Consider the following 27768-nt stretch of genomic DNA (forward strand, 5'->3'; position numbering starts at 1 on the left):
GATTGGATATGAGTTCAAATCTAGACTCAGACATTTATTAACTAGGAGACTCTGGACAAGTTAATTAACCTCTCTATGCCTTATTTTCCTCATCTGTAAAATGGGGATAATAATAGAACCTACTTCCCAGAGATAAAATTGAAATAATTTTGTAAAGCATTTTGTGACCCTTGAAATGCTATGTAAATGTTAGCTATGCTACTGATTTTGTTATTACTATTGATTAATAAATATAACCCAGAATTATAAGGTTGAAGGTAATCAGAAGGAAAAAAAATTAGTGAACATATTTCTTTAATGACCAAGTAGCCCAACTCCCTGATTTTACAGATGAAGATACTGATATGGACAGGTAATAGGTAAAACACAAAGCATCAATGAATAATTAATGTTTCTTGCAAGACTTTAAGGCAGACGGACAGATAAATGTGTGGAGAGAATCATGAGTCACAGCTAAGAAGACCTAACCCTGTTGTAAATCTAAAATAATTTATATAAATTTCTATATCCTTTCTTAAGAAATGTATCTTTTTTTAAATGGACTTACTACTAGAATCATATAACCATTTTCTAAGGTAATTACATGAAGTAGATTCCATAATGGACCATTAAAATTTATTTTGAGGCAAACTGGAAATATATTGAGCAGCTAGGTGGCATACTAAATAGAGCAACAGACCTAGAGTCTGGAAGACCTGAGTTTAACTCCAGCCTGAGAGGCTTACTGGCTTTATGACCCTGGGCATGTTAGTGAACCTCAGTTTCCTCAACTGTAAAAATGGAGATAATAATGACACCTAACTCCCAAGATAATAAATGAGATAATAATTGTAAAGTACTCAGCAATGTGCCTGACATGTTGGTTCAGTCGTTTAGTCATGTCCGACTCTTTGTGACCCCATTGGGGATTTTCTTGGCAAAGATACTGGAATGGCTGGCCTTTTCCTTCTCTGGTGAATTAAGGAAAACAGAGGTTAAATGACTCACTCAGGGTCACACAGCTAGTGAGCATCTGAGGCCAGATTTAAATTCAGGTCTTCCTGACCTAAGCTCTTTTATTCACTGAGCCATCTAGCTACCTGACAAATAGTAAAGCATTACATATGTGTTAGCTATCATCATTATAATTATTAGAGCATATAATTACATATTTTATAATATATTGCATCATATTACATATAATGTTATATAAGTATTATCATAATGGTGGTTGTTGCTATTATGGTTATTGTTATTATGCTTCTAAAAATAGATTAAGAGGACTCTTACTCTATAGAATCTATCTACAATGCCAAGAAGACTGGAAAATAGTGTTTTAAAAGATTCTTGGGGCAGCTAGGTGGCACAGTGTTTGATAAAGCACTGGCCCTGGATTCAGGAGGATCTGAGTTCAAATCCAGCCTCAGACACTTAACACTTACTAGCTGTGTGATCCTGGGCAAGTCACTTAACCTTCATTGCCCCACAAAAACAAAAACAAACAAAAAAAGATTCTTAATAGATTTCTCCCTCTACTCCAATAAATACTTTTTTTAAGGAAATAAAGGTCAATAAGTAATAATAAATTTGGAAGTCACTTAGTGCTACCAATGATTCCATGCCTAGAACTCCTTCCATATTCCATCTCCTGGCTTCCCTGACTTTCTTTAAAACTCAGGTCAAGCCCTACCTTCTACAAGAAGGCTTTTCCATTTCCCCTTAATCTTACTGCCTTCCCTCTGAGATTATCTCCTATATCCATATCTATATCTATATGTGTATGTCTATGTCTATGTGTGCATCCCCATATATATGTATGCATGCGTGTATGTGTATATGTATGAGTGTATGTATATATGTATGTATATGTCCGTACACACACATACATATATATTTGTATATAGTTGTTTGTTTGTTGTCTCTCCCATTAGACTGTGAGCTCCTGGAGAGCAGGGGCTATTTTTTGCCTTTCTTTGTATCCCTAGGCCTTACCAAAGTGTCTGATACATAGAAGGCCCTTGATAAATGCTTGCTGACTTAGCTACTTCAAAGGGCTACTAAAGTGCTAAAGGAAAACCAACCCAGGAAGGATGAGAGATGCTCAAGAATGAAATTCTGAAGACACAAAGGAAAGTAATTCCAATGAAGATGAGAAGTAAAATTTGTGATGAAAGTGATGTGAATGCACAGGGAACTCATCAACCACTTTAGATGTAAAAAAGAAATGTGCAGGATAGAGCACTGGCCCTGGAGTCAGGAGTACCTGAATTCAAATCTGGCCTCAGACACTTAACACTTAATAGCTGTGTGACACTGGGTAAGTCACTTAATCCCAATTGCCTCACTAAAAAAAAAAAAAAAAAAAGAAATGTGCAGATACTAGAAGCAAGGCCAGGTGACAGAGAATACTATAAGAGTATGATATGCTCCTCGTGAAAAAGAATTATGGAGATGTTAACGCTTAGAATGAGCTGAAGATGGCAAGGAAGCTAAAGACAACAGAAATAGGTTTATTTTAGGTCTCAGGATAGAGACTGGGACTAGATCTGCAATTTCATCAATACACAGAACTCCCAGATGAGGAAAGTCCTGCTCTCAATGCAGGTTGGCACCTTCCCTTAAATTTATAGCCTTAAAAAGTTGCTTTGAGCAGAGGTGGCCCATAGGTCTGCTGCCACAAAACTCCCTTGAGTACAGTTTAAAATAGATTAAAATTTAACTGGGAAATGCTTAATAAAATAAAATTTCAAAAACAATAAAACATAGATAATGTTAATTTGTGGTTTTCTAAATCAGTATGTATCCCGTAGGGATACTTATACATGCTCCCCATTTCTATTTGAGTTTGACACCACTGTTGTTGTTTTTCTTTTATTCTTGAAGAGGACCATGATGTTGGGAAGTCATGTCATGACTTGCAGTGAATTGGATTTAAGTGATGGAAGGCAAAGTCACCAGCCTTACTCTCTCCTCCAGAGCCATCTGGTTTCAGTGGCAAGATATATATCAGGATCATTGGAGATGGCCCCAGATGTTTGAGGCAACTGGGGTTAAGTGACTTTTTCAGGGTCACACATCTAATCAGTGTCTGAGGTGAGATTTGAACTCAAATCCTCCCAACTTCAGGATCAGTGCTCTATCCACTATGCCACCTAGCTGACCACTGACCTAGACTACAGCAAAGCTTCTCAAACTATGTGCCACAACCCCATATGGGGTCACATAGCAAAACTGAATGTGGGGGTAACTGAAAATTTGGCAACAGTAAAAGGTTATACATATCTATTTTATATACCTATATATCCTGAGTTGCATAAAATTTCTTGGGCAAAAAGGGATTGTGAGTAGAAAAAGTTTAAGAAGCCCAGGATTAGAGAAGTGACTTGCTAAGGGTCACACAGCCAGTATATGTCAAAATCAGGACTTGAACCCAGGATTTCCTGGCTCTAAGGACAGCTCTCTATGAACTAAGACAGAAGACTCAAAGATGGATTGGACCTTTGCTTAGGGTGGATGGAATGATGATAACTGAAGAAAAAGACAAAAGAGAGAGTTGCTTAATTATTATTTTGTTTCTCTTTTTCTTCAAAGGAAAATGACTTTTGCACCAGATGGAAGAGAAGAGCATAACTAAGAGGGAGTTGATACTCAAGATAAATGAGGAGACAGTAAGAGAACACCGACCTGCCCTAGATCAACCCAGATCGCCTGGCCCACATGAATTCCATTTTTGATAACTGAAAGAACTAGCAGATGGCTAGGACTGCCAAGTCACTGCCAGTAACATTGGAAGGATCATGGGAAAATGGGAGGACAAAAGTTACCCTAATTATCCCAAGAGGGAATAGAACCAAGTCTACAAATAAGTAGGCTAGTGAGCTTGACGTTGGTTCTGGAGTGATGATTAAGGCTTTAGTTAGTGAGCATCTAGAAAGGGGAAATGGTGATGACTAAAAGCTCCCATGGCTTCATTAAGAGCAGTTTGTGCCAGACTGACCCCATTTCCTTTTTTGACAGGATTACTAAATGAGTAGATGAGGAGAAGGCTGTTGATACAGGTAGATTTCAGCAAAACTTTTGATAATATATCTCCTTCCATTCTTGTAGTGAAGGTAGAGAGATATTTAAATTATAAAAATAATTAGATGGATTCAGAGCTGGTTGGAATGATAGTTCAATGTGAAAGTGAGAGATATACAGTGGAGTAATCAAGGGAGCTATGCTTGGCCCTGGATTGTTTTAACATTTTTATTGGTGACTTAGATAAAAGTATTAGTAATAATAATAATAAATAATAGCTGGGGCAGCTAGGTGGCACAGAGGATAAAGCCCTGGCCCTGGATTCAGGAGGACCTGAGTTCAAATCCGACCTCAGACACTTGACACTTACTAGCTGTGTGACCCTGGGCAAGTCACTTAACTCTCATTGTCCAGCAAAAAACAAAACAAACCAAAAAAACCCAATAGCTAACATTTACACAGTGCTTTAAGTCTTGCAAAGTACTTCGCAGCTGATCACAGATGATAAGCTCATCAAGTACACAACTGAATCAAAACTAGGAGGGACAGCTCACTAACAAGTCACACTGATGAAAACGTCAGGATCCAACTCTATGCCAACTCTAACATTTTATGATTGAGGCACCTTGGTGGTGTGATAGATATCACACTTAGGATCAGAAACATCCAAGTTCAAATCTTGCTTTAGAAATTTACCATTTGACCCTGGGTAAGTCATTTAAGCTCTCTCAGCCTCAATTTCCCCACCTATAAACTGGTGCTAATAACACCAACCTCCCAGGGTTGTTGTGAGGATCAAAAGAGATATGAAAAGTGTAACTAGGCGGCACAGTGGATAGAACACTGGGCTTGGAATCAGGAAGACTCCTCTTCCTGAGTTCAAAGCTGACCTCAGACACTCACTAGCTATGTGCCCCTGGGCAAGTCACTTAACCCTATTTTCCTCAGTTTCTTTGTCTGTCAAATAAGCTGGAGAAGGAAATGGCAAACACCCCAGTATTTTTGCCAAGACAACCCCAGATGGTATCATGAAGAATAAGACACAATTGAAATGACAGATCAATAATAACAACATGCTGTGCAAATCTTAAAGCACTCTATAAATGCTACCTATTATAATACTTTTATGTTTCCATGGTTACAACGTAATGTTATTTGTAAAAGGTGTTTTAAAATATTATGCCTAGTTGAAATTTTACAAATTTAGGCACAGATCCTCTTGAGATGCATACTTTTTTTTTTTTTGGGCGGGGCAATGGGGGTTAAGTGACTTGCCCAGGGTCACACAGCTAGTAAGTGTCAAGTGTCTGAGGCCGGATTTGAACTCAGGTACTCCTGAATCCAGGGCCGGTGCTTTATCCACTGCGCCACCTAGCTGCCCCTTTGAGATGCATACTTAACTTAGTAATTTAATTTCTTTTTTTAACCTGCCTGTGATTTCACTGGTCTAGGAAATTCCCAGTAAGACAAAAATAATAATAATAAAACCTAAAAAACAGAGTAGGAGAAAAGGGAGAAGATACCTAAGGGGGAGGCTTGGTAGAAAAAGTCTAGAAAGACAAGAGAAGAGCTTAAAGAAGAATGAAGACATAGCTGGCTTGAGCATTTTCTTTAAAATGGAGGTTTAGAAAGGAAGAGGCCAGAGTGGTATAATGAGCTTCCAATATGGAGACCCTGGGAAAACGTACCTTCCAGCATGATAAGGCTGATGTGTCATTATAGAGATGGTCAAGAAAGTCAGGAGTGGAATCGTAAGAGCCCTTGCCAGGGCACTCAGTGGGGGAATAATTAATCAGATTTCTATATGCTTTCAGAATTGCGAAGGAATTTCCTCACAACAATCCAGGGCTATAGCACAAGTATTATAATCCTCTATTTTATGTGTGGAAAAACTGAGTCTCAAAGAAGCAAAGTGACTTTCCTTCAGTCACAGAGCTTTTAAGTCATAGAGTCATAAAATCAGATTTAGGGCTAGAAAGAACCTTAGAGACCAACTAATGGATTTTCTTTACTTTATGGATAAGGAAACTGAGTTCCATAGGTGTCATGGCTTGCTCACTGTCACACAGGAAACTAAGTTGCAGAACTGATTGTCAAATCCAGGTCATCTGATTCCAAATGCAGTACTGTTTCTGCTTAAACAGCAATGCCTAAGACCCTTCTATAAAAAAGGTCAGCAATCCAACCTTCGTTCCAGTGGGAGATAAACGGTACTGACAGTGATTATGTCACCCCCAGAGGACTTCAGTTTATCCCTATGCATTTTGCGGGGCTGGGGGGGGGGGGGGCAAGGCAATGAAGGTTAAGTGACTTAACTGACAGCTAGTAAGTGTCAAGTGTCTGAGGTCGGATTTGAACTCAGGTCTTCCTGAATCCAGGGCCAGTGCTTGATCCACTGCGCCACCTAGCTGCCCTCTATCCTATGCATTTTGATCTGCAATGTTTAAATCCTTAGGAGCCTTCCAGTCACTGTCAGAAGCATATAAATGAGGATATGAACATCTTCTGCAGAGGCCACAGCTGACACAGAGAAATAGGAGCCTGGATGCTGTCAGTGATATGGCTCTTTGCATAGACCTCTGGGAGAGGATTGGGAAAGTTTTTGTTGTTTTTTTTTCCTAATTGCCATCATCCCATCCTTCTCATTATTGGCTGATAATTATATGCACCAAGACAATGGGGCAGAATTATTCTTCTGATTCTTTAGGCAGAGAAGCTTAACTTAGTGCAAGAACTAAGGGCTCTGACCGGCTCTCAGAAGAGTCAAACCATCCTTTAATAGAGGAAATCTTTCAGGTAGCCAATTAATTTCCCAAACCGACATCTATTGAAGAATAAGAATATTTTGCTAAGCATCTGCATAGACTAATTCCCTTGAAGAACTTGTCTTTATGTGCAGGATTCAGGTGGTTTGTTCTAAGTGAATGGTACCATGGACAAAGTGTTAGTCTCCCTGATATTGTTCAGGGAAGAATTTGATAGAGAGAAATGCTAGCCTTTGACAAAATCTGTAATTCTCTTTCTTTTTATTTTGTTTTGTTTTGTTTTGGGGTTTTTTGCTTTTTTGTTGTTCTTCTTGTTGCTTTTTTGTTGTTCTTCTTGTTGCTTTTTTTTTTTTTTGAGTTTTCTAATGTCATCTGTTTGGAATTTTATTTTCCCAAATTACATATAAAAACAAATTTTAACATTGATTTTTTAAAACTTTGTGCTCCAAAGGAAATTCCCAGTAAAGAAAATTCCTCTACCAATGCAAATCAGAACTTGATCTGCAATTTATATAGCCTTAGACAGTGGCCTGGGGGTTAAGTGACTTCCTTGCAGTCATAGAGCTGATATATGTTTAGGGCTGGACTTGAATCCACTTGTTTTTGCCGACTCCAAGACCTGCTGTCTTAGCTGCTACTGTAAGACAGCCTCTTATCAGGTATCACCTTTAAGCAAATAAACTGCTGATCCTTAGCAAGACTAGCAGTTACAAACAGTAGACTAGAATTAGCATGAGAAAGGACCTACTCTATCCCTTGAGAGTTGAGAGAAATAAGATCAAAAGAGAAGAAAGAATCTACTCAGGGCTCCAAAGCTGGGACCACAACTTATGTTTCTTGACTTGAAAAACCACAAGGCACCATATACATTTTAGGTATCTGGGGCCTACTTGGGAGGAACATGGCACCAGGAATGAGGGTTCTAGTCCTAGCTCTGCCAAGGCTTCCTTATCTTTCATATATATTGTCCAAATCCAAGGTCCCTTCATGCTTTTTGATTATATCATTACATATTTCTGTCCCAATTGGTCTCCCTGTATCGAGTCTTTCCTCACATAGTGCTGACAAGGTGATTTTTCTAAAGCACAGATATGACCATTTCAATCCCCCTAGGAAGCTATGTGGTATGGTGGATAGAATATCAAGTGTGGAGTAAAAAAGACCTGCATTCAAATGCAGCTGAAGACAGGCACTAGCAGTGTGATCCTGGATAGGCCACTTAACTGCTATCTGCCTCAGTCATCTCAGCTGCAAAATGGGGTTGATAATAATAACACCTATGCTGAAGGATTGTGAGGATCAAATGAGATAATATTTGTAAAGTACTTACCACAGTGTCTGGCACATAATAGGTACTTAATAAATGCTTATTCCCTTCCCCTTGCCTGCTCAATAAACTAGTGACTTCCTATTGCCTCTAAGATAACAGAGTAACTCCTCTGCTTAGCTTTTAAACCCCTTCACAACCTGGACCCAATTTACTTTTGCAAACTCACTGTAACTTATTATGCCTCCTGGTCTTTCATCCAGCCAAACTGACCTTCTTTCTGTTTTTCACGTACAGTATTCCATATTTACCTCTATGCCTTTGTACTGATTATATCCCCAATGCCTCTAATCCGCCCCCTCCTCACCTCTATGTCAGAGAATCCCTCTCCTCCAAGACATAATTCTAGCACCACCTTTTCCATGATTGCCTCTGCTGAGTTCTCATTGGCCAGTGCCTTCGTTCCAAATTATCTTATCTTCAACTACTATTTTATTTATTTATTATATTTATCTTTATTCTGTTTATACCCACATATGCACTTGCTTCTTAACCCCAATTATAATATAAATGCCTTACAAGTTCAGTTTTTTTTCCCATTCATTATATTTGTGTCACCTAGCACAGAGCTAGGCACATGGTAGGGACTTAAAAAATGCTCATTATTGTCATATAGTTTATATATCCTATTTTCAACCTGGTTATAAGGAAATACACAGACCCCACAGGAACATAAGGATGACAAGAGAAAACAGAGCCCTTTTATTACATACCTAACGTCACAGGGCCAGTTACAGACTAATTTCTAATCACAGAGGGGGGAAATGTTACTATTGTCTTAATAGCTAATCCTAGGGAGAGGAAATATGCTGGTATTGTCTTCATTTCTAAAACCTAGAGAGAGGAGAAAATATCCATATTATCTTAATGCAACCTTAACTGGACTTAAAAGTCAACTGACCACCCTCATCTGCCTGATCTGTGAAGCCCTCCTGATTAGATTAGTTTATCCACTACTGCTTCTAACACTGGCAGTTCCCAAGGCTTCCAGAGTTGGAATGTGGACCTCCTGACCTAGGGATAACTTAATCTGTCTTTATGACTAATCATCTTCCACTGCCTATCTCCCTAGAAACACTATATTCATCACAAAAAAACTCCTTATCGAGGAGGCCCCTAAGAGGAAGAGCAGTCTGAACTCTCTGAAACTTTAGAAAGAAACGGAATTTGAAATCCCATTGATTATGGAAAATAAGTTGAGTGTTTAGCTACATTCGCCAAGACTGCTCCTCTCATGGGCCTGGGAGGGCTGATCTAAGTCTTCATGGCAATTTGGCACTTTCATAACTTCAGGAAACCTTTAAATGTCAACAACCAGATCTGTGGTCATACTGATTATGGCTATATTGTGCCTGATGACTTAAAGCATCCCGTTAATGTTCCACAGTTGGGGTCAACATGAATGGATTTGTACCACCTCACTTCATCACCTTGTCTTACTGCAGTCAGCTCTAAGTACTACCAACCCACTAGGAATGGAAAAGGAAATGGAATAAGAAAGAAGGGAAGGAGACTGAGAAAAGAAAAAGAGCTCATAGAAAACAAGGCAATTCCATATTTCAGGGATCCATGATTTCATCAATGTGGAGGGACACCTTCCACATATGCTGATCAGCATTTTACTACAGCTCAGTAGAGTTTTGTGAGGTGATAGAGCTGGAAAAATTCAGCAGCTTGTAAGCTTCTGGTGATGCCCCTCTTCACATTTAACTTAGCCAGTCAATTGATAACAGACCATACAAGGCCCGTTCTCATTGCCTCTGGAGCCCAGTAGAAGATACCAGTGCCAGCAGTCTGTTGGGATAGTCTTTGATAATCAATGGGTCATCTCCAGTAAAAGAGAGACAAGAAGAAATGAAAAGTTTATGATTGGTAGAGGGCCCGTGGAACCCGTGGGGCAGCTAGATGGTGCAGTGACTAAGGCACTGGGTCTGGAGTCAGGAAGACTCATCTGAGGGAACTGAGTTCAAATCCGGCCTCAGACACTTGACACTTACTAGCTGTGTGACCCTGGGCAAGTCACTTAACCCTTTTTGCCTCAGTTTCCTCATCTGTAAAATGAGCAGGAGAAGGTAATGGTAAACCACTCCAGTATCTTTGCCAAGAAAACCTCAAATGGGGTCTCAAAGGGTCAGCCACACCTAAAATACAACTGTGGTATCTGGGTCTTTCCTGGATCCTAAGCATAGCAGTCTTTTCATTACCATATACTGCTTCCAATGCTGGGAGTTATTAGTTAATTACCAAGCACTTATGAAACACCTGCTATGTGCTAGGCACTGGAAATACAAAGACATAAACAACACAGTCCCTGTTCTCAAGAAGCTTATATTCTTTGGGGTGAGACAACATGAATACATTTAAATGTATGAAAAATAAACAGAAGAGGGCAGCTAGGTGGTGCAGTGGATAGAGTACTGGCCCTGGATTCAGGAGGACCTGAGTTCAAATCTGACCTCAGACACTTGACACTTGACACTTACTAGCTGTGTGACCCCTGGGCAAGTCACTTAAGCCCAATTGCCTCACTAAAAATAAATAAACAAACAAACAAACAAACAGAAGATAGCTTTAGGGAGAGACACAAGCAGATTGAAGGAATCAGAAATAGCCTCATGCAGGAGGTGACATCTGAGTTGAGTTCTGAAGGAAATTAAATATTCCAAGGGGCAGAGGTAAGGAGGGCATGCAGGCAAAAAGGCAGGATGAGAAACCTAGGGAGATTTCCAACTCCTCCCGACTCTGGTCTGGTCTTCATGGTGTAGCCCCATGATTGGATTTGAAATGTTATGAATTCCCAGAAAGTCAGACACACCCATATTAAATTTTAAGTGTAAAAAGGCATTCCCAAGATTGATAAAAAGTATTTGTGGACTCCTTTCTGTTAGGGTCATTCCCTCCTTACAGGATAGAGACAACAGAGACTTGCTTATACTTACATTGAACACCTTAACATCATTTCTGTTTCTTATTTCTTCCACGAGTGTCAATGGTTTTCCTTTAGGGATGGGTATTGTGCCAAGGATCACAGTGCCTGGGCTGGAAAGAGTCTGACGCACAGCATGAATGAAAGTCTGACTAAAGAGTTCCATTTTCCCAATCTCATCAATGATACACACCCTCTTCCCAGGGCTGTGGCCAGCATCTGCCTGTGGATTTTAAAGACATATTAGATTTGACACCAAAGCCCTAGCATGCAAATTAAAGGCATTCCTACTTCCTCCATGAATATCCCAGTCAGCCAATAAGGTATGAGTCTGAGTTGGTGAATACACCTAAGTCAGCTCCCCTTTGGATATTAATCAGTCACTCATGGGAAGCAAATAATTCGTTTAGGGAACCTGGAAACGTTTAATAAATTACCTCTGCCAAGCCAATCTAGGACTCTATAGATAGATGCCTACAAAACTGTATTTCTCTCCCAAAAGTAAGCAACTGATATTTTGACAAAAGTTATTTCCTTACCCTTTCTTTAGCTAACCACTGAAGTTACTCCAATAATGACCAAACTTTACATTTGCTTTCTGTGAAGAAAACAACTCCTGTTCAATAATTCTGTGGAACTCATTGGCGGTGATGTGTCAAAGGCTCATTTACTGTCATTCTCGAGAAAATGGGCAACCCAGTATGCAGATAGTGGGTGCAAAGAATGGGGGCTTGCAGGCCCCATTTTAACCCCCAGTCCCTAATGCAAATGGACCCTCCCCATTTTCATCACTGGTCTGATTACTCAAGGGTTACAATCTGTCATGGGGCGCAGAGCACCCCAGAATTTCTCTGGGGCACACCAAGGAATCTTCTCCTTGAGAAACTAAACCAGAGGACAGATTACGCCTAGAGAGATAAACTGAACCAAATCGGACTGAGCTAGTTTGGGATTCCTACCCTTCATTCTGGTCTCCCTTATCCTGGGGAGATAAATTTGGGTGTGGCTTCAGCCTTTGTGTTCTGAAGAGGGATCTGTAGCCACCCCTCACCCAATTCCTTTAGTCACTACCAGTGGGGGATGGTCCTCCACTGCTCACCCAATTCCCCCAGCTACCACCAGTGGGGGATGGTCCTCCCTCACTAAAGGAACTTTCCACAGGAAGATGGTTCACCCCCATCAGTCCTCTATAAAAGTACCTTCCGGTCTCCTGTTCAAGGAGATTTGGTACCTCTGAGCCATGTGCTTTATGCCAAATCTCCCCATGAAAAGTCCAAGGATTTCTTTCATGGTTTCCCTCCCCCCACCCTTCCCTTCCCTTGCTCCTAAATAAACTATCACCTTATTCTAACTATGTTTTGTGTGCAAGAGGGTGTAATTCTTTAAAGAGGAATTCCTAAGAACCCCAACTCCTACCCCAACCCGTACCCCATTTCCCACTATATCAAATCTATGAGCAAAAACTAGCTAACCAGAATGCAGTATTCCTAACCCTAATTTCCATAACTATTCTTTGGGGGAGGTGACACAGGGACATTTCTTCAATCTTCCCTTATATGGACATAGCCCAAGAGAGGACCTAATTGAGACCAGCTCAGGGCTCCTTGAACCATGTGATCTTGTTTGCTGAAGGGGAAGGAGGGGGACTGAGACCTTTTTCCTCAAACAGGTCCAGAGGAGTATAATTTGAATGGTGACTATAATACCCTTACTGAGAGGAGACCATTCCCCATTTCCTCACACTTTCCTGAAAACAAAAAGGACCCAACAATTTTGCAAAGCAATATGCAGTTCTGTTTAAAAAAAAAAGTGACTAAAATGTCCATATTCTTTGACACAGAGATTTTACTGCTAGGCATATGCCCTCAAGGAGGTTAAAGACAGAAAAATTCGAAAATTCATTAACAACACTTTTTGTAATAGCAAACAGCTAGAAATAAAGTATATGTCCATGGATTGAAGAATACCTAAATAAATTGTAATATGACAGAATATTACTCTGTCAAAAGAAACGATGAACATGAAGAAGACAGAGAAGCACGGAAAGGCTTAGTTGAACTGATACTAAAAGAAGTAATAAGAACCAGGAAAACAATATACCCAAGTAGCTACTACAATGAAAACTAAAAGAGCATTTTTTTTTTCTGAAAAAAATGAAACTGAACAACTATAATGACCAAACTTGGTCCTAAAGAAAAGATTAGGGGGCAGCTAGGTGGCACAGTGGATAAAGCACTGGCCCTGGATTCAGGAGGACCTGAGTTCAAATTCAGCCTCAGACACTTGACACTTGCTAGCTGTGTGACCCAGGGCAAGTCATTCAACCCTCATTGCCCCCACAAAAATAAATAAATAATAAATGTTAAAAGAAAAGATTTTAAAAATGATCACTACCCCCACCCCCATCCCATATGAAGAAGGGACTATACTATGGGTCTGAACCTTCTTTTTTCCCCTATTTTACTCTTTGTTACAATGGATAACTCTCTGGTAGGGGAGGAAGGAAAACTACATTTGAAATGAAGGTAATGTCAAATAAATAAATAAGCAAACAAGCAAATACATAAATAACTGTATGTATGTACATGTGTGTGTGTGTGTGTGTTGTGTCTGAGGCAAGATTTGAACTCAGGAAGGTGAGTCTTCCTGACTGCATGCCCAAAACTATCCACTGTGTCACCTAGCTGTCCCTTAGTATTCCCATTCATTTAAGAGAAAAGGAAATATCAGCTATTAAGCCTCTTTTCTCTGATCTCTTTTAAACTTGATTTCCATAGATCTTTATCTAATTTCCATCTGAATCTTGGTCTCCAGCACTATACAATGTGTCTTTCACAAAAGAGAGGCTTAATAAACACTTGTTGAATTGAATTGTAATTGTGAATAATACATCTACAAAGTCTTCAAGCAGCTGCTTTGGGGAGGGGTGGTGAAAAGACTAAAATACTTAGGAAAGGAGAGTCACTAAAGGTAGGGAGGCTTGTTCTCCATACCACTAGAATGTCCTTTCTGCCAATCTATGTCTATTACCTCCTACAAAATCCACTGCTTCAAGGAGTAATATCAGCTGACATGTATGTATATAGCCCTAAGGACCCAGGAAATAGATGCTGTCATCATTCTCATTCCATACAGGAGAGGTAACATGATTTGCTCCTGGCTAGTAAATATTAAAGGCAGAACTGATTATCCAGGTCTGTCCTGACTCCAAAAATTCTCAACTTCAAGAAGCCTTCCCTACCTGACCACACCTGGCTCTGATCTTTCTCTTATTTGCAATCACTCAGCATTTATGGAGTCCCTAGATTCTATACTAGCAGATATGTTTGTTATACCATTAGTCCTGTCCTGCTAATTTGTATACTCTTGTTCTATTTCCCACACCTGGATTTTAAGCTTCTCAAAAACTTTTAATGAATGTCTAGCCCCTCCACAGTCTATGACTTGTCTACTTCACTGAAAAAGGTACACAGTAAATAGATGAACGAATTAATGTTGGATGAGGGATGCTGTTCATGTACTATAGACTTATATGGGCCAAACAGTTTTTGAAAACTGTGCTTAAGGCTTACTCACAGAACATTTCCCATCTAAGGATTTTTTAAAAGCCCTTGACAGCTATTCCAAATTAGCTCTAGGAGATGAGCAGTGTTTTCCTCACTTTTCACCAACACTGATGTGGTTTGGCCAAGCCCATACAGCAATTTAAAATTGAAGAACTGGGGCGGGGGCGGGGGGCACGGCAAATAAGATTCTGAAAAGCAGGGAGAGCACCGGACTTGGGAGTCACAAACAGCTGGCTTCCAATCCTACCTTGGCCCCTTGGGCAAATCAGGCAATGTCAGATTTCCTATAAATCACTTCATGTCTCTGAGTTAAGTTTAGAAGTTCAGTTCCCTGCTAATCACTCTCTCTATGTTCTTGCCTCAAGGAAATCTGTTATCCTTGAAGGAGGCAGGTGGGCAGCAGGGAGTCTGGTCTGTGATTCAAGGTAGCTGATCCACTATCACTAACCTGTGCTTGCAGGTACACTCAACCGGTGAACATTTCTTAGTGACAGGATGGAAGGAGGGGTTGTTGCTAGTCCCTCATTCCTAATGTTCAGCCAACCATATTATCCCTTTTGCATGTGAGGCTACAAGCTTAGTAACCAACCATATTGTTTTCCCCATCTACGATGTTGCTTTTTAAAAAAAATTTAAAAAATTAAAAAAAATTCTCCTCCCTTTATCTATAAAAATTATCTGTCTGCCCTGATTTGAGGTCTTCTGGCTCACTAGGGAGCTGAGGGGCCCTTCTTATCGATAACTGCTAGCCTTACAAATAAATTGAACATGCTCAGAACTTTATGCCTCAGTTTACCTTAATTTCAATCATGACATAGTATTAACTTCACACCCTACTTTACCCCAACCTAGACAAGAACATTTCAACACTAAAGGATCTCTCTCCCCGAATGACTTGTCATTCCCACTTGACAATATAAAACCATGGGATCAAAGTGTCAGAGCTAAAAGGGACTTTACAGGTCAGGTAGGCCAAGCCCTTCATTTTCCAGATAGGGAAACTGAGCCATGGAATTATTCCACAGCATATTCAGTTCAGACTCTATGCCTGTGTAAAGAAGCAAAAAGAGAGGAAACATGATACTCTGATACCTCCATGGATTTGAGAACTGATCCAAGGATTTTAGATCAGATCTAAAACATGCAATCATCTCTTTCCTAGTCTATTACAACAGCCTCCTAACTCAAATCTCAACTTGCTCCAATCCATGCTCTCTCTCTCTCTAGCTCTCCCTCATTCTCTCTCTCTGCAAAAATGTTGTTTTTTTCCCTGAGAATACAACCATGTCTATCCCCGACTCAATAAAGTGCAGTGCTTCTTGCTACCTATTACATCTTTTAGAATAAAATATACACTTCTCTGTTTAGCTTTTAAAGCCCTGGACTCAGCTTATCTTTCCAGGCTTACTATCATACATTCCCCCTCCAGCCCAAACTGACTGTTCTTCACACAAAGAATATGCTACCTGTAGTTTTCAAGCCTTTATACCAGCTGTCCCTCATTCCTGGAATGCATCCCCTCCTCACCTTTCTTCTTACAAAATTCTTCTCTTTTCTCAAGATACCTGCTTTCTACGTGAAGCCTTTTCCGATCCATCCCCCTGCCCTCCACCCTAGCTGCTAACACCCTCCCTCCTTAAACTTTGTTGTTGTTGTTTGGTCATATCCGACTCTTCGTAAACCCCATTTGGGGTTTTCTTGGCAAAGACACTGGAATGGTTTGCCATTTTCTTCTCCAGCTCATTTTACAGATGAGGAAATGGAGGCAAACATGGTTAAATGACTTGACTAGGGTTACAAAGCTAGCAAGTGTCTGAGCATAGATTTGAACTCAGGAACATGAGTCTTCCTCATTCTATGCCTGGCACTCTGTCCACTGGGCCAGTAATTCTCTAAAGTAGTTAGTGTTTACTCTCCATACATATATACACACATACATATATGTATGTACACATATACACACATGTATAACCACACATATAAATAAAATATGTGTGGTTATGTATATATGTAAAATACTAAGTAGTTTAGAGAGTTAGGTGGGGTGTGTGTGTGTGTGTGTGTGTGTGGTGTGTATACACATACTCACACAGGCACATGCACACACAGTTATATGTTATTTTCCATACATATGTGTATATATACATACACACAAACACACACTCATATATAACCTCCTTACAGGCAGAAATTGATTTGCTTCATTCTTTTTATTTGTATCACCAGCACCTGAGCACCACAGTGCTCACAGTAAGTATTTAATAAATACTTGGTGACTGATTCCTCCACCAGTGCAGATCATAAGCAAGCCATCCCATCTTACTCGTCTATACCTTCTCATAAATCCTGCAAAGAAGCCACCCAAAGCACAGAAAGCCTTATTCTGGCTCTTGTCAAGTCAAGTCAAGTCAAGCTACCATGTACCAGGCACTGTGCTAAACATTGAGAATGCAAAGAAAGATAAAAAACAGTCTCTGCTCTTAGGAAGCTCATACACAGTCTAATGGGGGAGAGAACATGCAAACAGCTACAGGCAACAAAACACCAACTCGAACTTCTGGTGATCATCTCAGAGGGAAGGCACTAGCTTTGAGGGAGACAAGAAAAAGGCTTCTTGTAGAAGGTAGGTAGGGATTGAGTTGAGACCTGGAGGAAGGCAGGGAAGTTAGGCAGCAGAGATGAGGAAGGAGATGAAGGAATCCAGTGTTACTGGACTGCATCTTATGCAGGGGCATGAGATACAGGACTGGAAAGGTGTAAAAAGGTCAGGCCATGGAATGTTTTGACATTTCAGTTACCAGGATAACATTCAGAGTATCCCTCTATCTTTCACTGCTCAATACATGGCTGGTTGCTTCCTTTTCTGATTGTACAGGTCCTTCATGATGTCTTTTTTGTGTCTTTTCCTACACACAATTATCATTGAAAATATTACAGGCTACTTCAGCCAATGTGCATCTTTCCATTGTCTTTTTATAGTCACCCACGATTTTGCTCTTCAAAGACTAAAGTGAAGCTTCTTAAACTTTGGGTCATGACCCCATGTGAGGTTGTGTAACTAAATGTGAGGGTTGTGAAAAATTTGGCAACAGTAAAAGGTTGTGCACACCTATTTTATATAGCTATATACCTGGGGTTGCATAAAAATTTTTCAGGCAAAAAGGGGTCTTGAGAGGCAAAAGTTTAAGAAGCCCTGGATTAGGGGGCAGCAAGGTGGTGTAGTGAATAAAGCGCTGGCCCTGGATTCAGGAAGACCTGAGCTAACTTAGCTGTGTGACTCTGGGCAATTCACTCAACCCTATCTGCCTCAGTTTCCTCATCTGAAAAATGAGTTGGAGAAGGAAATGGCAAAGCACTCCAGTGTCTTTGCCAAGAAAACCCCAAATGGGGTCATCAAGAGTCCAGGATAACTAAAATGAGTGAACAAACAACAAAAAATACTGGTGTGCATGCTCTTCTTCCTTATCTGCACCTCTGACCTCTCGTGGCTTCCTTCAAGTTTCAGCTAAAATCTCATCTTCTATAAGAAGGCTTTTATGTTCCCCCTTAATGCTAGTGACTTCTCTCTGAGATAACCGTTAATTTATCCTGTTTATATCTTCTTTGTACATATTATATCTTTTTTTGTATTTTCATAATGGGATGGGGAAAGGGAGAGAAAATAGATTTCTGTTAATTAAAAAAAAGTCTTAAAAATAGAGAGGTGGAGTGCTATGGGTATGGAATGGTGTATACACTTTCAGAAGAGGCCACTGTATGGTTTTACTTAATTTTTTACTTTGTTGTAAAATATATTTCTTATAACAATACCAGAATGGGGGGGAGGGGAAGATAATCTGGAAATGTCTATAATGTAAAAACAAAATATGTCAATTAATGGGGGGAAAGAACATGATTAAAAAAAAAAACAACCCAGGTTCATAGAAATATAGACTTAGAGCTAGAAAGGAAATTAGAGGTCACCTAGTAGAACACTCATTTCTCTGATAAGGAAACTGAGGACTAGAAAAATGAAATGACTTACCCACAGTCACACTAATAGTAAGTTACAGAGTCAGAATTTGAACTCAGGTCCTTTGACTCCAAACCAATGCCCATTGGTGAGTTCTTCATGAGTCTCCATCCCCTCCTGGTCCTTCTATCTGTACCTCACTCATTCCCGCATTTGGTGCTCCCTTTTCTGTGTTGTATTTCCCCATTAGAATGTAGGCTACTTGAAGTTAAAGACTACCTTCCTTTCTGCTTGCATTTCTATCCCTAGGGCTTAGCCCAGGTATTTGCTAAGCACTGACAAAATGTCTGATTCCTAACTTTGCTTCTCAGGTTCCTGGAGCACCCTCCTACACAATCGACGGTTGGTCCATAAACATGAAATGATAAAGATGACAAAAAGTTCTGAGGCAGCTCATCTTTTTGAATGTCCAAATCTATCTCTGTCGCCACAGGGGAAGCAACAGAAATCCTGGAAAGTAAGACCCAGAAACAGCTGAACTTCCACATCCTATCAGCAAAGTGGTAGGCAAGGGATGACCCAACTCCTCCTCTCATGGCAAGCCACCCATTAGCACAGGCCTCTTCTTTAGAATGAATACTGATCCCAATGAGGAAGAAAATGAAATTGAAGCCAGCAGCCACTTGTCCCCGAGACAAACACAAAAAACATCCACCTCACCAGCAGGTTTTATCTTTCTGGGTGCAAGCCAGTCTAATCGGCATGACTCCCATCAGGGATGTGTTGGGCGCATTTTGCTGCCTCCATCTCAAGAGTCTATGAATAATTATGGAGCCTTGTGAATTTCCTATGCCACTATTTGAAGCCAAGTGGAACTCTATTTTGGCATGTCAAAGTGACAGTTTTGAAAGCAGCCAATTCAGGAGGTATGTAACACACCAAAAGGGGGGAAATATATATGTGTGTATATATATTTAAAAAAAAATTTTTAAGGAAAAAAGAACAAAAAACAATAACTTCCTGCAATTCTCAGGGATCCACACCCAAATTAGATCACGCCTACATTATTCAAACACTGCTGGGAAGAGAGACATTTGGACACATGTGAGAATTCCATTTTCCAACCAAATGGAAATGCTCACTTTGAAAATATCACTTCCTTAAGCCTTCACACCTTGCAAAGAAATAGGCATTATACTTATCCAGGAGCCACAGAAACCTCAGGGATGAGGAATTTAGATTACTGACCCTAAGAGGAATAGCATTTTCTATTAAAAAGTGATTACAAAAAAAAAAATTACAAAAAAAAAGGTGATTCAATGGAATCTCACTGTGTGTGTGTGTGTGTGTGTGTGTGTGTGTGTATGATAGAGGGAAAAGAGCAGAGTCAAGTTGTAGGACCTGGGTTCAAATCCTACCTGTTAAACTTACCACCTATGTACGTAACTAGGTCTAAGTGTAGGGTGAGAAGGAAGAGAGAGGGAAAGAGAAAGAGAGAGAAACAGGAGAAAGAGAGAGAGAAAACAGAGAGAGAAAGGGAGAGAAAGCAGAGTGAGATGGAGAGACAGACACAGAGAGACAGAGAGATTAAGAGCTGAAAGGGCCTTTACAAGTCATCTAGTCCAATCTCATCATGTACTATGCTTTCTCCAGCCCTGCTACAATCTTTCTCTGCAAACTAGCAGCCTAAGGAGGCCCTGGGAAAAGCTATCTGTCATAGAATGGTCCCTCAAGTGTAGAATTAAGACATTTTTTGAACCAGGCCAATTTGGGAATTTTTGCTTGCCTGTGCATTTTTATTACAAGGAGCTTGTTCCTCTCCCCACTCCCAAGAAGAGAGAAGTAAGATGAGAAGGAGAAAAAACAGATATTTGTTCACTGATCAGAAAGATGGCATCTTTATATAATTTTCTAGCCTAGATGAGTCTAATAACAATACCAGAAAACGAGTCCTCCATTCAACTTAAGTTATTAGTTAGATGGCTAGCATTATGATTAGGCATTTATGTATATTCACATAGTGCATTTAGGTCTCAAAATACTTTTGTGGTCCAGTGGCATGCAAATTTAGTGTCCCCAAGGGATAAAAACACAAGCTGGAAGGAGCCATAGAAAAGGAAAGTTGAGATTATCTAACCCTCCTTTCAATCTAACATTCACCCAGTTGGGAATATTCTGAACTGGGGGGCTCTTCCATCCTGACAGTACCCTTGTCTAATGGGACAGCCTCTTCATAAGGATTCTCTCGCCCCCAGATACCAATGTTCACAGGATATCCAGGATATCTGACTTGTTCTCAGGCTCTATGTTGCTGTGCAGGGAGGTTCCCATCTATTAAGCTGAATTTTAGAGTTGTAAGGACTTGAAGACATCCACTCTGGCACGTCTTAAAACCAAAATACCGTCCCTGGGATCTTTTAGAGTGCAAGAGACTTCTTAAATTAATGGGGAATGCCCATGGTAATTGACAGCCCAGGCTATTCCTTAGTTCCGGAGGACACAGGAATTAGCCTGGAGGTCTGAATAATGGTACCCTGTGAAAGAGTAGGTGGCACCATTCCCATCCCAGCATAGGAAGCATGGGATGCCATGACTTCCCCACACCATAATGTCTGAGAAATATCTGCCAACTCTTTCAGTTTCCTTAGTGGGAATTCAAGAAGTAACTAACATCCAAGAAACAGTTCTAGGAACACAGATTTAGAGTTGGAAGCATTGATTCTAACCCCCCTCATTTTATGAAAAAACTGAGGACCATAAAGGTGAATGGATTTGCCAAAGTCATGTGGTGTGTAAATATCAGAGCTAGGATTCAAAAGCAAGACCTCTCATCCTGAATCCATTGCTTTTCTCCCCACAGTGCCAAGCTGCCTCTCTCTAATAATGAGCAGGCAGAGCTCTTAATTCTCTATCAAGAAACTACTTTTCTAAAAATAAATAAATAACGAATGAATTAATGAAATAAATGGATGAATAAGCGAATAAAATTTTAAAAGAAACTATTTTTCTTTTTTTCACATTCAAATAAAATTTATTTAAATCAAACAATATGATTTCATCTTTGTATAGTTCATACTGTTATCCAAGCCAGTGTCTCTCCCAATTTACTACTTTTAAAAAGAAAACAAATAAAAGACTCAATTTTGGTTAGGGAAAAGCAACACCAGTAAAAGCAACATTAGAGATCAGACATAATATACAGTCTATGCAGCCACATGACAAATAGTGCAAGAAACTATTTTTCAATCTAATTATTCTGAATAACTTTTTAAAAACCCATTTTTTAAAATTACAGAGTAGTTAATGCATCATGACTAAGAAAATCCACTAAGGTATAACAATTCTATTACCTTATCTCCAATTACTCAATGATTAAGGTACCTAGGATCTCCGCCTACCCAATACTGAAAATACACATGTGAATTTATTTTTATGTAAGTACGTATTACAATCCATTTTCAGAAAAGTACCTATTTGCGAAGAGACAAATTAGTCTTCCTGGGGCTGCAGAACCTCTTGTGCATTTGGAATGATAAATGACAACTATGCAGAGAACACTGGACTTGGGAGTCAAGAAAACCTGAGCTCAAATCTGGCCTCTGACACTAGCCATGAGATAGTCACTTACACTGCTTGCCTCAATTTCCTCATCTGTAAAATGGGGATAACAGAAGCACCTACCTTCCCATACTAAGAGGATAAAATAATTGTAAATTGTAAATGGTTATGAAAACCTTAGGGCAGGGAGGTGGCACAGTGGATAGTGCCTGGAGTGAGGAAGACTTGAGTTCAGATCTGGCCTCAGATACTTACTAACTGTGTGACCCTGGGCAAGTCACATAAACCCTGTTTGCCTCAGTTTCCTCATCTGTAAAATGAACTAGAGAAGGAAATGGCCAACCACTCCAGTATCTCTGCCAAGAAAACCCCAAATGGGGTCACAGTGAGTCAGACACAACTGAAAAATGACTAAACAACAACAATGTAAACCTTAAAGCACTATATAAGTGCTAGCTATGAGGACTATTTGAGTGTACTTTTTTTTGGAAAGGGACAGAAAAGACCTGCCCACTTATTCCTGCTCTATCTGTTTTGTTTTTGGGGTTTTTTTTGGCTTTTTTGTGGAGCAATGAGGGTTAAGTGACTTGCCCAGGGTCACACAGCTAGTAAGTGTTAAGTGTCTGAGGCCGGATTTGAACTCAGGTCCTCCAGAATCCAGGACCAGTGCCCCCTCCTGCTGTATTTCTGTTGGAAGTTTTGCCATGTAAGTCTTAAGGAATAATTTCAATCCCTTGCATTGAAAAATATTTTGATAATTTTTCAAACTTTTGATAATTGATGTTGTATGTTTCTTGATTCTTTATTGTAAAGTGGTTAGTGTAGAAAAGGTAACTACAGGGCAGCTAGGTGGTGCAGTGGATAGAGCACTGGCCCTGGAGTCAGGAGGACCTGAGTTCAAATCTGGCCTCAGATACTTGACACTTACTAGCTGTGTGACCCTGGGCAAGTCACTTAACCAACTGCCTCTCTCTCTCACACTCTCTCACATACACACACACACACACACACACACACACACACACACACACACACACACACGGACAGCTAGGTGGTGCAGTGGATAAAGCACTGGCCCTGAATTCAGGAGGACCTGAGTTCAAATCCTGCCTTAGACACTTGACACTGTAAAGAATTAATTGTTATTTGAGGTTTTTATGCCTTGGCCCGCACTGGCCTGGGGCTCCACAAACAGCACGGTGCTCCACCCACTGGTTGTAGCCATTGCCAGGGCTCTGGCACCTCATGTCATCACCACTCGCCTTCACCTACATGGGCCAGGCAAAATTATAATGTTTGGAAGCCTAGTGAGAGCAGTCATGTGACTGTCAGAGCGGCCATCCCATTGGCTGGGACTCTGTGGTGTGTTTCTAGGTTTGGGGGATGAGAACTGGGCATTCTAGGTGGAAGCTGGAAAGCGACAGACGTTCTGCTGTGTATTTTCAGCTGATTCCTGGGCGGTGGTATTTTTTCAGGTATTATAATTTCCCTTTCCCCATTTTATTTCCTTTCCCTTGATCCTACTGATCCTGTTTGTGTTTTTCTTTTAAGTTCGTTCTTAAAATAAATCTTGTTCTGTTTTGAGGGAGGCTGCCATTCTCCTTCCTTGCCCCAATATTGCGGCAAGCCGCTTAGCTAGCATTCCCCAATTAAAAATTGGTCCCCACAACACTTACCAGCTATGTGACCCTGGGCAAGTCACTTAACTCTCATTGCCCCACACAAAAAAATAATAAAAAATAAAATAATAAGAAAAGGTAACTACGGGGTTCAAAACTGGCTTAAAACCTGTCTTTGACACATAATGGCTATGTGCCACTGGACAATTTATTTTAACCCATCTATACCCAAGGCTAACCTCTAAAAGCAAAAGTCACAAAAGAAGTGCCAACCTGCTTTGATAGAGTGACTTTTCTCAGTGGGAATTCTCTAAAGCAAAGAAATCACCCGTACAATTAAAAAACTTTATAATTTCAGTATCAGATTCAAGAATAAAACAAATTTCCTTCAAGAACTTTCTTAGGGGTTCCTTTAAACTTAAGTGTTTGGAATGTAGGAGAATGGAGGTCATAAAAAAGTATTTGCAAATAGATAACACTGATGAGAAATTCTTTGTATCTGCAAACACTCCAATTCCAGCAGACGTTAACGAGAATTTTTCCTTTTCATCTTTTCAGGGAAGAGCTGACTATCCTCTTTCTGATCTTAAATTGTGCCTGCTCTAGACTAAATCATGAAGCAGGTGAAGTTCATCTTATATGAGCCCAGACTTCTCTTTCTAAATTGTTTTCCCTTCTTCCTGAACTGCCTACCCCCAATCTAACTAGCATTCTCCTACTCCCAACCAATGCAAAAATCAAAACATTTACTTAAAGAAAGGATATGAAAAAATTTACAGAAATCTATAAATGACTGAAAAAAACACATAGATTTACTCTTTCCAGGGATATCTGCATATTAAGGAGCAAACTGAAGCTTTTAGGAAAATGGATCTCTAATGATGTTTCAGGAATTAGAAATATAGCACCAGAAAGATCTCATTTTAACAGTATCACTTATAATAATGATCCAAAAAATGGATCTTGAAGAGGAGTCATAACTAGAAATTCTTTGTACCTGATTTGGACACATTCAGTGAGGATTCCTAGAGAACAGGTGTCGTGGGAAGACAGTCTATGTGGCAAAGGATGGCATAGAAAGACAAGAAGTGCCCTGACCCCTAAAAAGCTCTAGCCAAGACCCCTAAAGTGAGAGAAATGATCATTAATAACCAATGATTTAGGGGCAGCTCAGTGGTGCAGTAGATAGAGCACCAGCCCTGGAGTCAGGAGGACCTGAGTTCAAATGTGACCTCAGACACTTAACACTTACCAGCTGTGTGACCCTGGGCAAGTCACTTAACCCCAATTGCCTCACTAAAAAAAATAATAAAACAAACAAAAAATAACCAATGATTTGGGGAGATTCCGATTCCCCCCCGCCCATTTTCTTTTATCATTTCAAGACCTCAATCTCTAAAGGTTAAATGAATCTTCTCCTCAATCCAAACCCCACCCAGGTAGGGCAGCCAAGGTGGTCTATTCAGGTTTGTGTAGGGATAAATTCTTTGAATAGATTGCCCAGGGCTGGGGCTAACTAAGAAATAAATAACAATCAAAATTCAGATCCAGCTCCTCATTCACTCATTAACTGTTAACCAATTAGAACTAATTGCCACCCTCAGGAACACCCCTCTTCAAATGGACATATAAGCCATGAGCCCACTTCCATGATTGTCTCTGGTCAAAGAGATGGCAAATGACCACCTTTTTATTAAAATGCTGATATTATTAATAAAACAAATAAATAAACTAGAAATTAGGGGCAGCTAGGTGGCGCAGTGGATAGAGAACCGGCCCTGGAGTCAGGAGTACCTGAGTTCAAATCCGGCCTCAGACACTTAACACTTACTAGCTGTGTGACCCTGGGCAAGTCACTTAACCCCAATTGCCTCACTAAAAATTAAAAAAAAAAAAAACAACAACAACAATAAACTAGAAATTATGTCTTTTGAACTTTTTGAATGCCACAAAAGTATGGTATATGGTAATGGATCTATGCCCCCCTGAAAGAGGTAAAGGTCAGCAGAGGTTGGAGGTGCCAGGAGAAGGGGTCCATGACAAAGGGGCCTGAGGGAGGAAGGATGGTCAAACTACATGGCTAGCATAAGACCACAAGGTATAGGAAAAATAGTATAGATATAAGCTGGAATCCTGCTTTGGGGAGAAAATACCCTCCCCTCCTCCACCAGATATCAGTAACCTGGGGAAAATCACAAATCAACTCATTCTAATTACATTTCAGCCTAGAAGAGAGCATGATAGTGAAGTTTCACTGCATTTTCCAGTCTGCCTCACAGCTAACCTTTTTCTACTAACAAAGAAGTTCTACTAACAGATAGTGGCAACTTTTGATTTCATTGCCTATTCTCATAATGCACTGATTGAAGGATGAGCTAAGAAAAGAAAGAAAAGTAGTACTCCCTTTGCTATCAATTCTAATGAAATACAGAAGCCCCTTCATACCCTTTAGAGAGGTATATCCCCACTGAAAGCTGATTTCTCTAATATTTGTCTCAAGCCCAATGGTCTGGAAAAAAATAAGCACTGTTCCTGGGTCAAGTGTTAAGAAAATAAATTTCTCTGCACAAGAGTCCTTTTCCACTTTATCCCCCACTCCCCATGATGCATCTCAACTCTCTAGTAGAATCTATTTCAGAGTCAAAAGCAGTTTCTACTCTCAAAAATAAATGGTTTTTTGTTTGTTTGTTTTCTGGAAAATCTTGTTCTGATCAAAATAGACTGATGTGAATTTCAAAATGCTGTATTAAGTTACTAAGCGGTCTCAATCTAGAATTGTGTCTCTTCTTATTTACGGTTAATTTTATTGCTCCCCTAATGTTGAACTATTTACGCAGCCCTGGAATAAATCCAACTTGATCACAGTGAATAATTTTTTTTTAATCGTGCTGCTGTCATTATGCTGATATTATGTTTAAAATTTCTGAATGAACATTCATTAGTGATCTATAGTGTCTATAGTTTCTATACTTGATTTATCCTTCCGTGATTCAGGTATTAGTACTCTATTTGTCTCACAAAAGAAGTTTGGTAGAATGTGGTCCTTTTCAATTTATGAGAATAATTTGTGTAATACATATGTTAATTGTTCCTTAAATGTTTGGTAAAATTCACCTATAAATATGGTGAGTTTTGCCTGGACTAGAGTTTCCATCCCCATCTTCCTGTTTTGGTAGTTCCTTTAAAGCTAATTTCATTTCATTTTTCTGAAACTAGATTGTTTGTTTAGAGAATGCCTGTTTCATGTTCTGCTAATTTGATACTTTAAGTCACTATAAATAATCTTCCATTTCTTTTCAGAGTTCCTGGCATGTAACTGGCTAGCATACAGAAGCACAGTAAGAGATTACAAACCTAGGCTCAGGATAAGAAAGACCCACACCTGACAAATACTCGCTGTAGGAACCTGGCTTTTCAGTGGCCCAGGCAGTGGTTGCAGATAAGGTGCTGACCTGCATAAGGAGTTTCCTTACAAAGGATTATCTAAACCAGTGACATCACAGGTCCAGGATAAAAAAATAATACTTGTATATAGGAGGATCTGATATTTCTTCTCTGCTGTTACTTTCACCTCCTTCAGTTTTTATTTTGGCAATCTGATTTTCCTCCCTCTTCCTTTAGATTAGATTAAATTAGTAAAGGTTTCCTGATTTTGTTAGTCTTTTCAAAGAAACGGATTTTTGTTTCATTGACCAATTCTACAGTATTTCTCCACCTCCCGCCCCCTGCCTCCCCAATCTGTTTATTTCTTATCTAATTTCTGAGAATCTCTTTTGGCAGTGTGATTTGGGGGAAGAAGCAGACTCTGGTCACAGAAGACCTGAGTTCAAACCCTGCCTCTGATACCACCTTTGTGACTTTGACTAAATCACCTAGCCTCCCTGGGCTTTCGTTTCCATCTATGTAAAAGGAGGGTGCCATACTAGGTGGCCTCTGATATCCTTTCTAATTCTCCATCCATGATTCTATCTTTTGCAATTATTTTGGGGCTTATTTGTAGCTTTTCTAATTTTTTTTAAACTGTATATTCAGCTTCATAAGGCTTCTTTTGTCCTA

General features: G+C 39.9%; 1 protein-coding gene across 1 annotated transcript in view; it reads right to left on the reverse strand.

The window, feature by feature from the left end:
- NTPCR (nucleoside-triphosphatase, cancer-related) overlaps positions 1-27768 on the reverse strand; it is a 43321-nt gene that overhangs the window by 5324 nt on the left and 10229 nt on the right. The window contains exon 4 of the mRNA XM_044004811.1: positions 11031-11240. Coding sequence (XP_043860746.1) covers positions 11031-11240 — 210 coding nt within the window. The remainder of the gene's footprint in view (positions 1-11030; positions 11241-27768) is intronic.

The sequence above is a fragment of the Dromiciops gliroides genome, chromosome 4 (genome assembly GCF_019393635.1).
Source record: "Dromiciops gliroides isolate mDroGli1 chromosome 4, mDroGli1.pri, whole genome shotgun sequence".
NCBI lineage: Eukaryota > Metazoa > Chordata > Mammalia > Microbiotheria > Microbiotheriidae > Dromiciops > Dromiciops gliroides.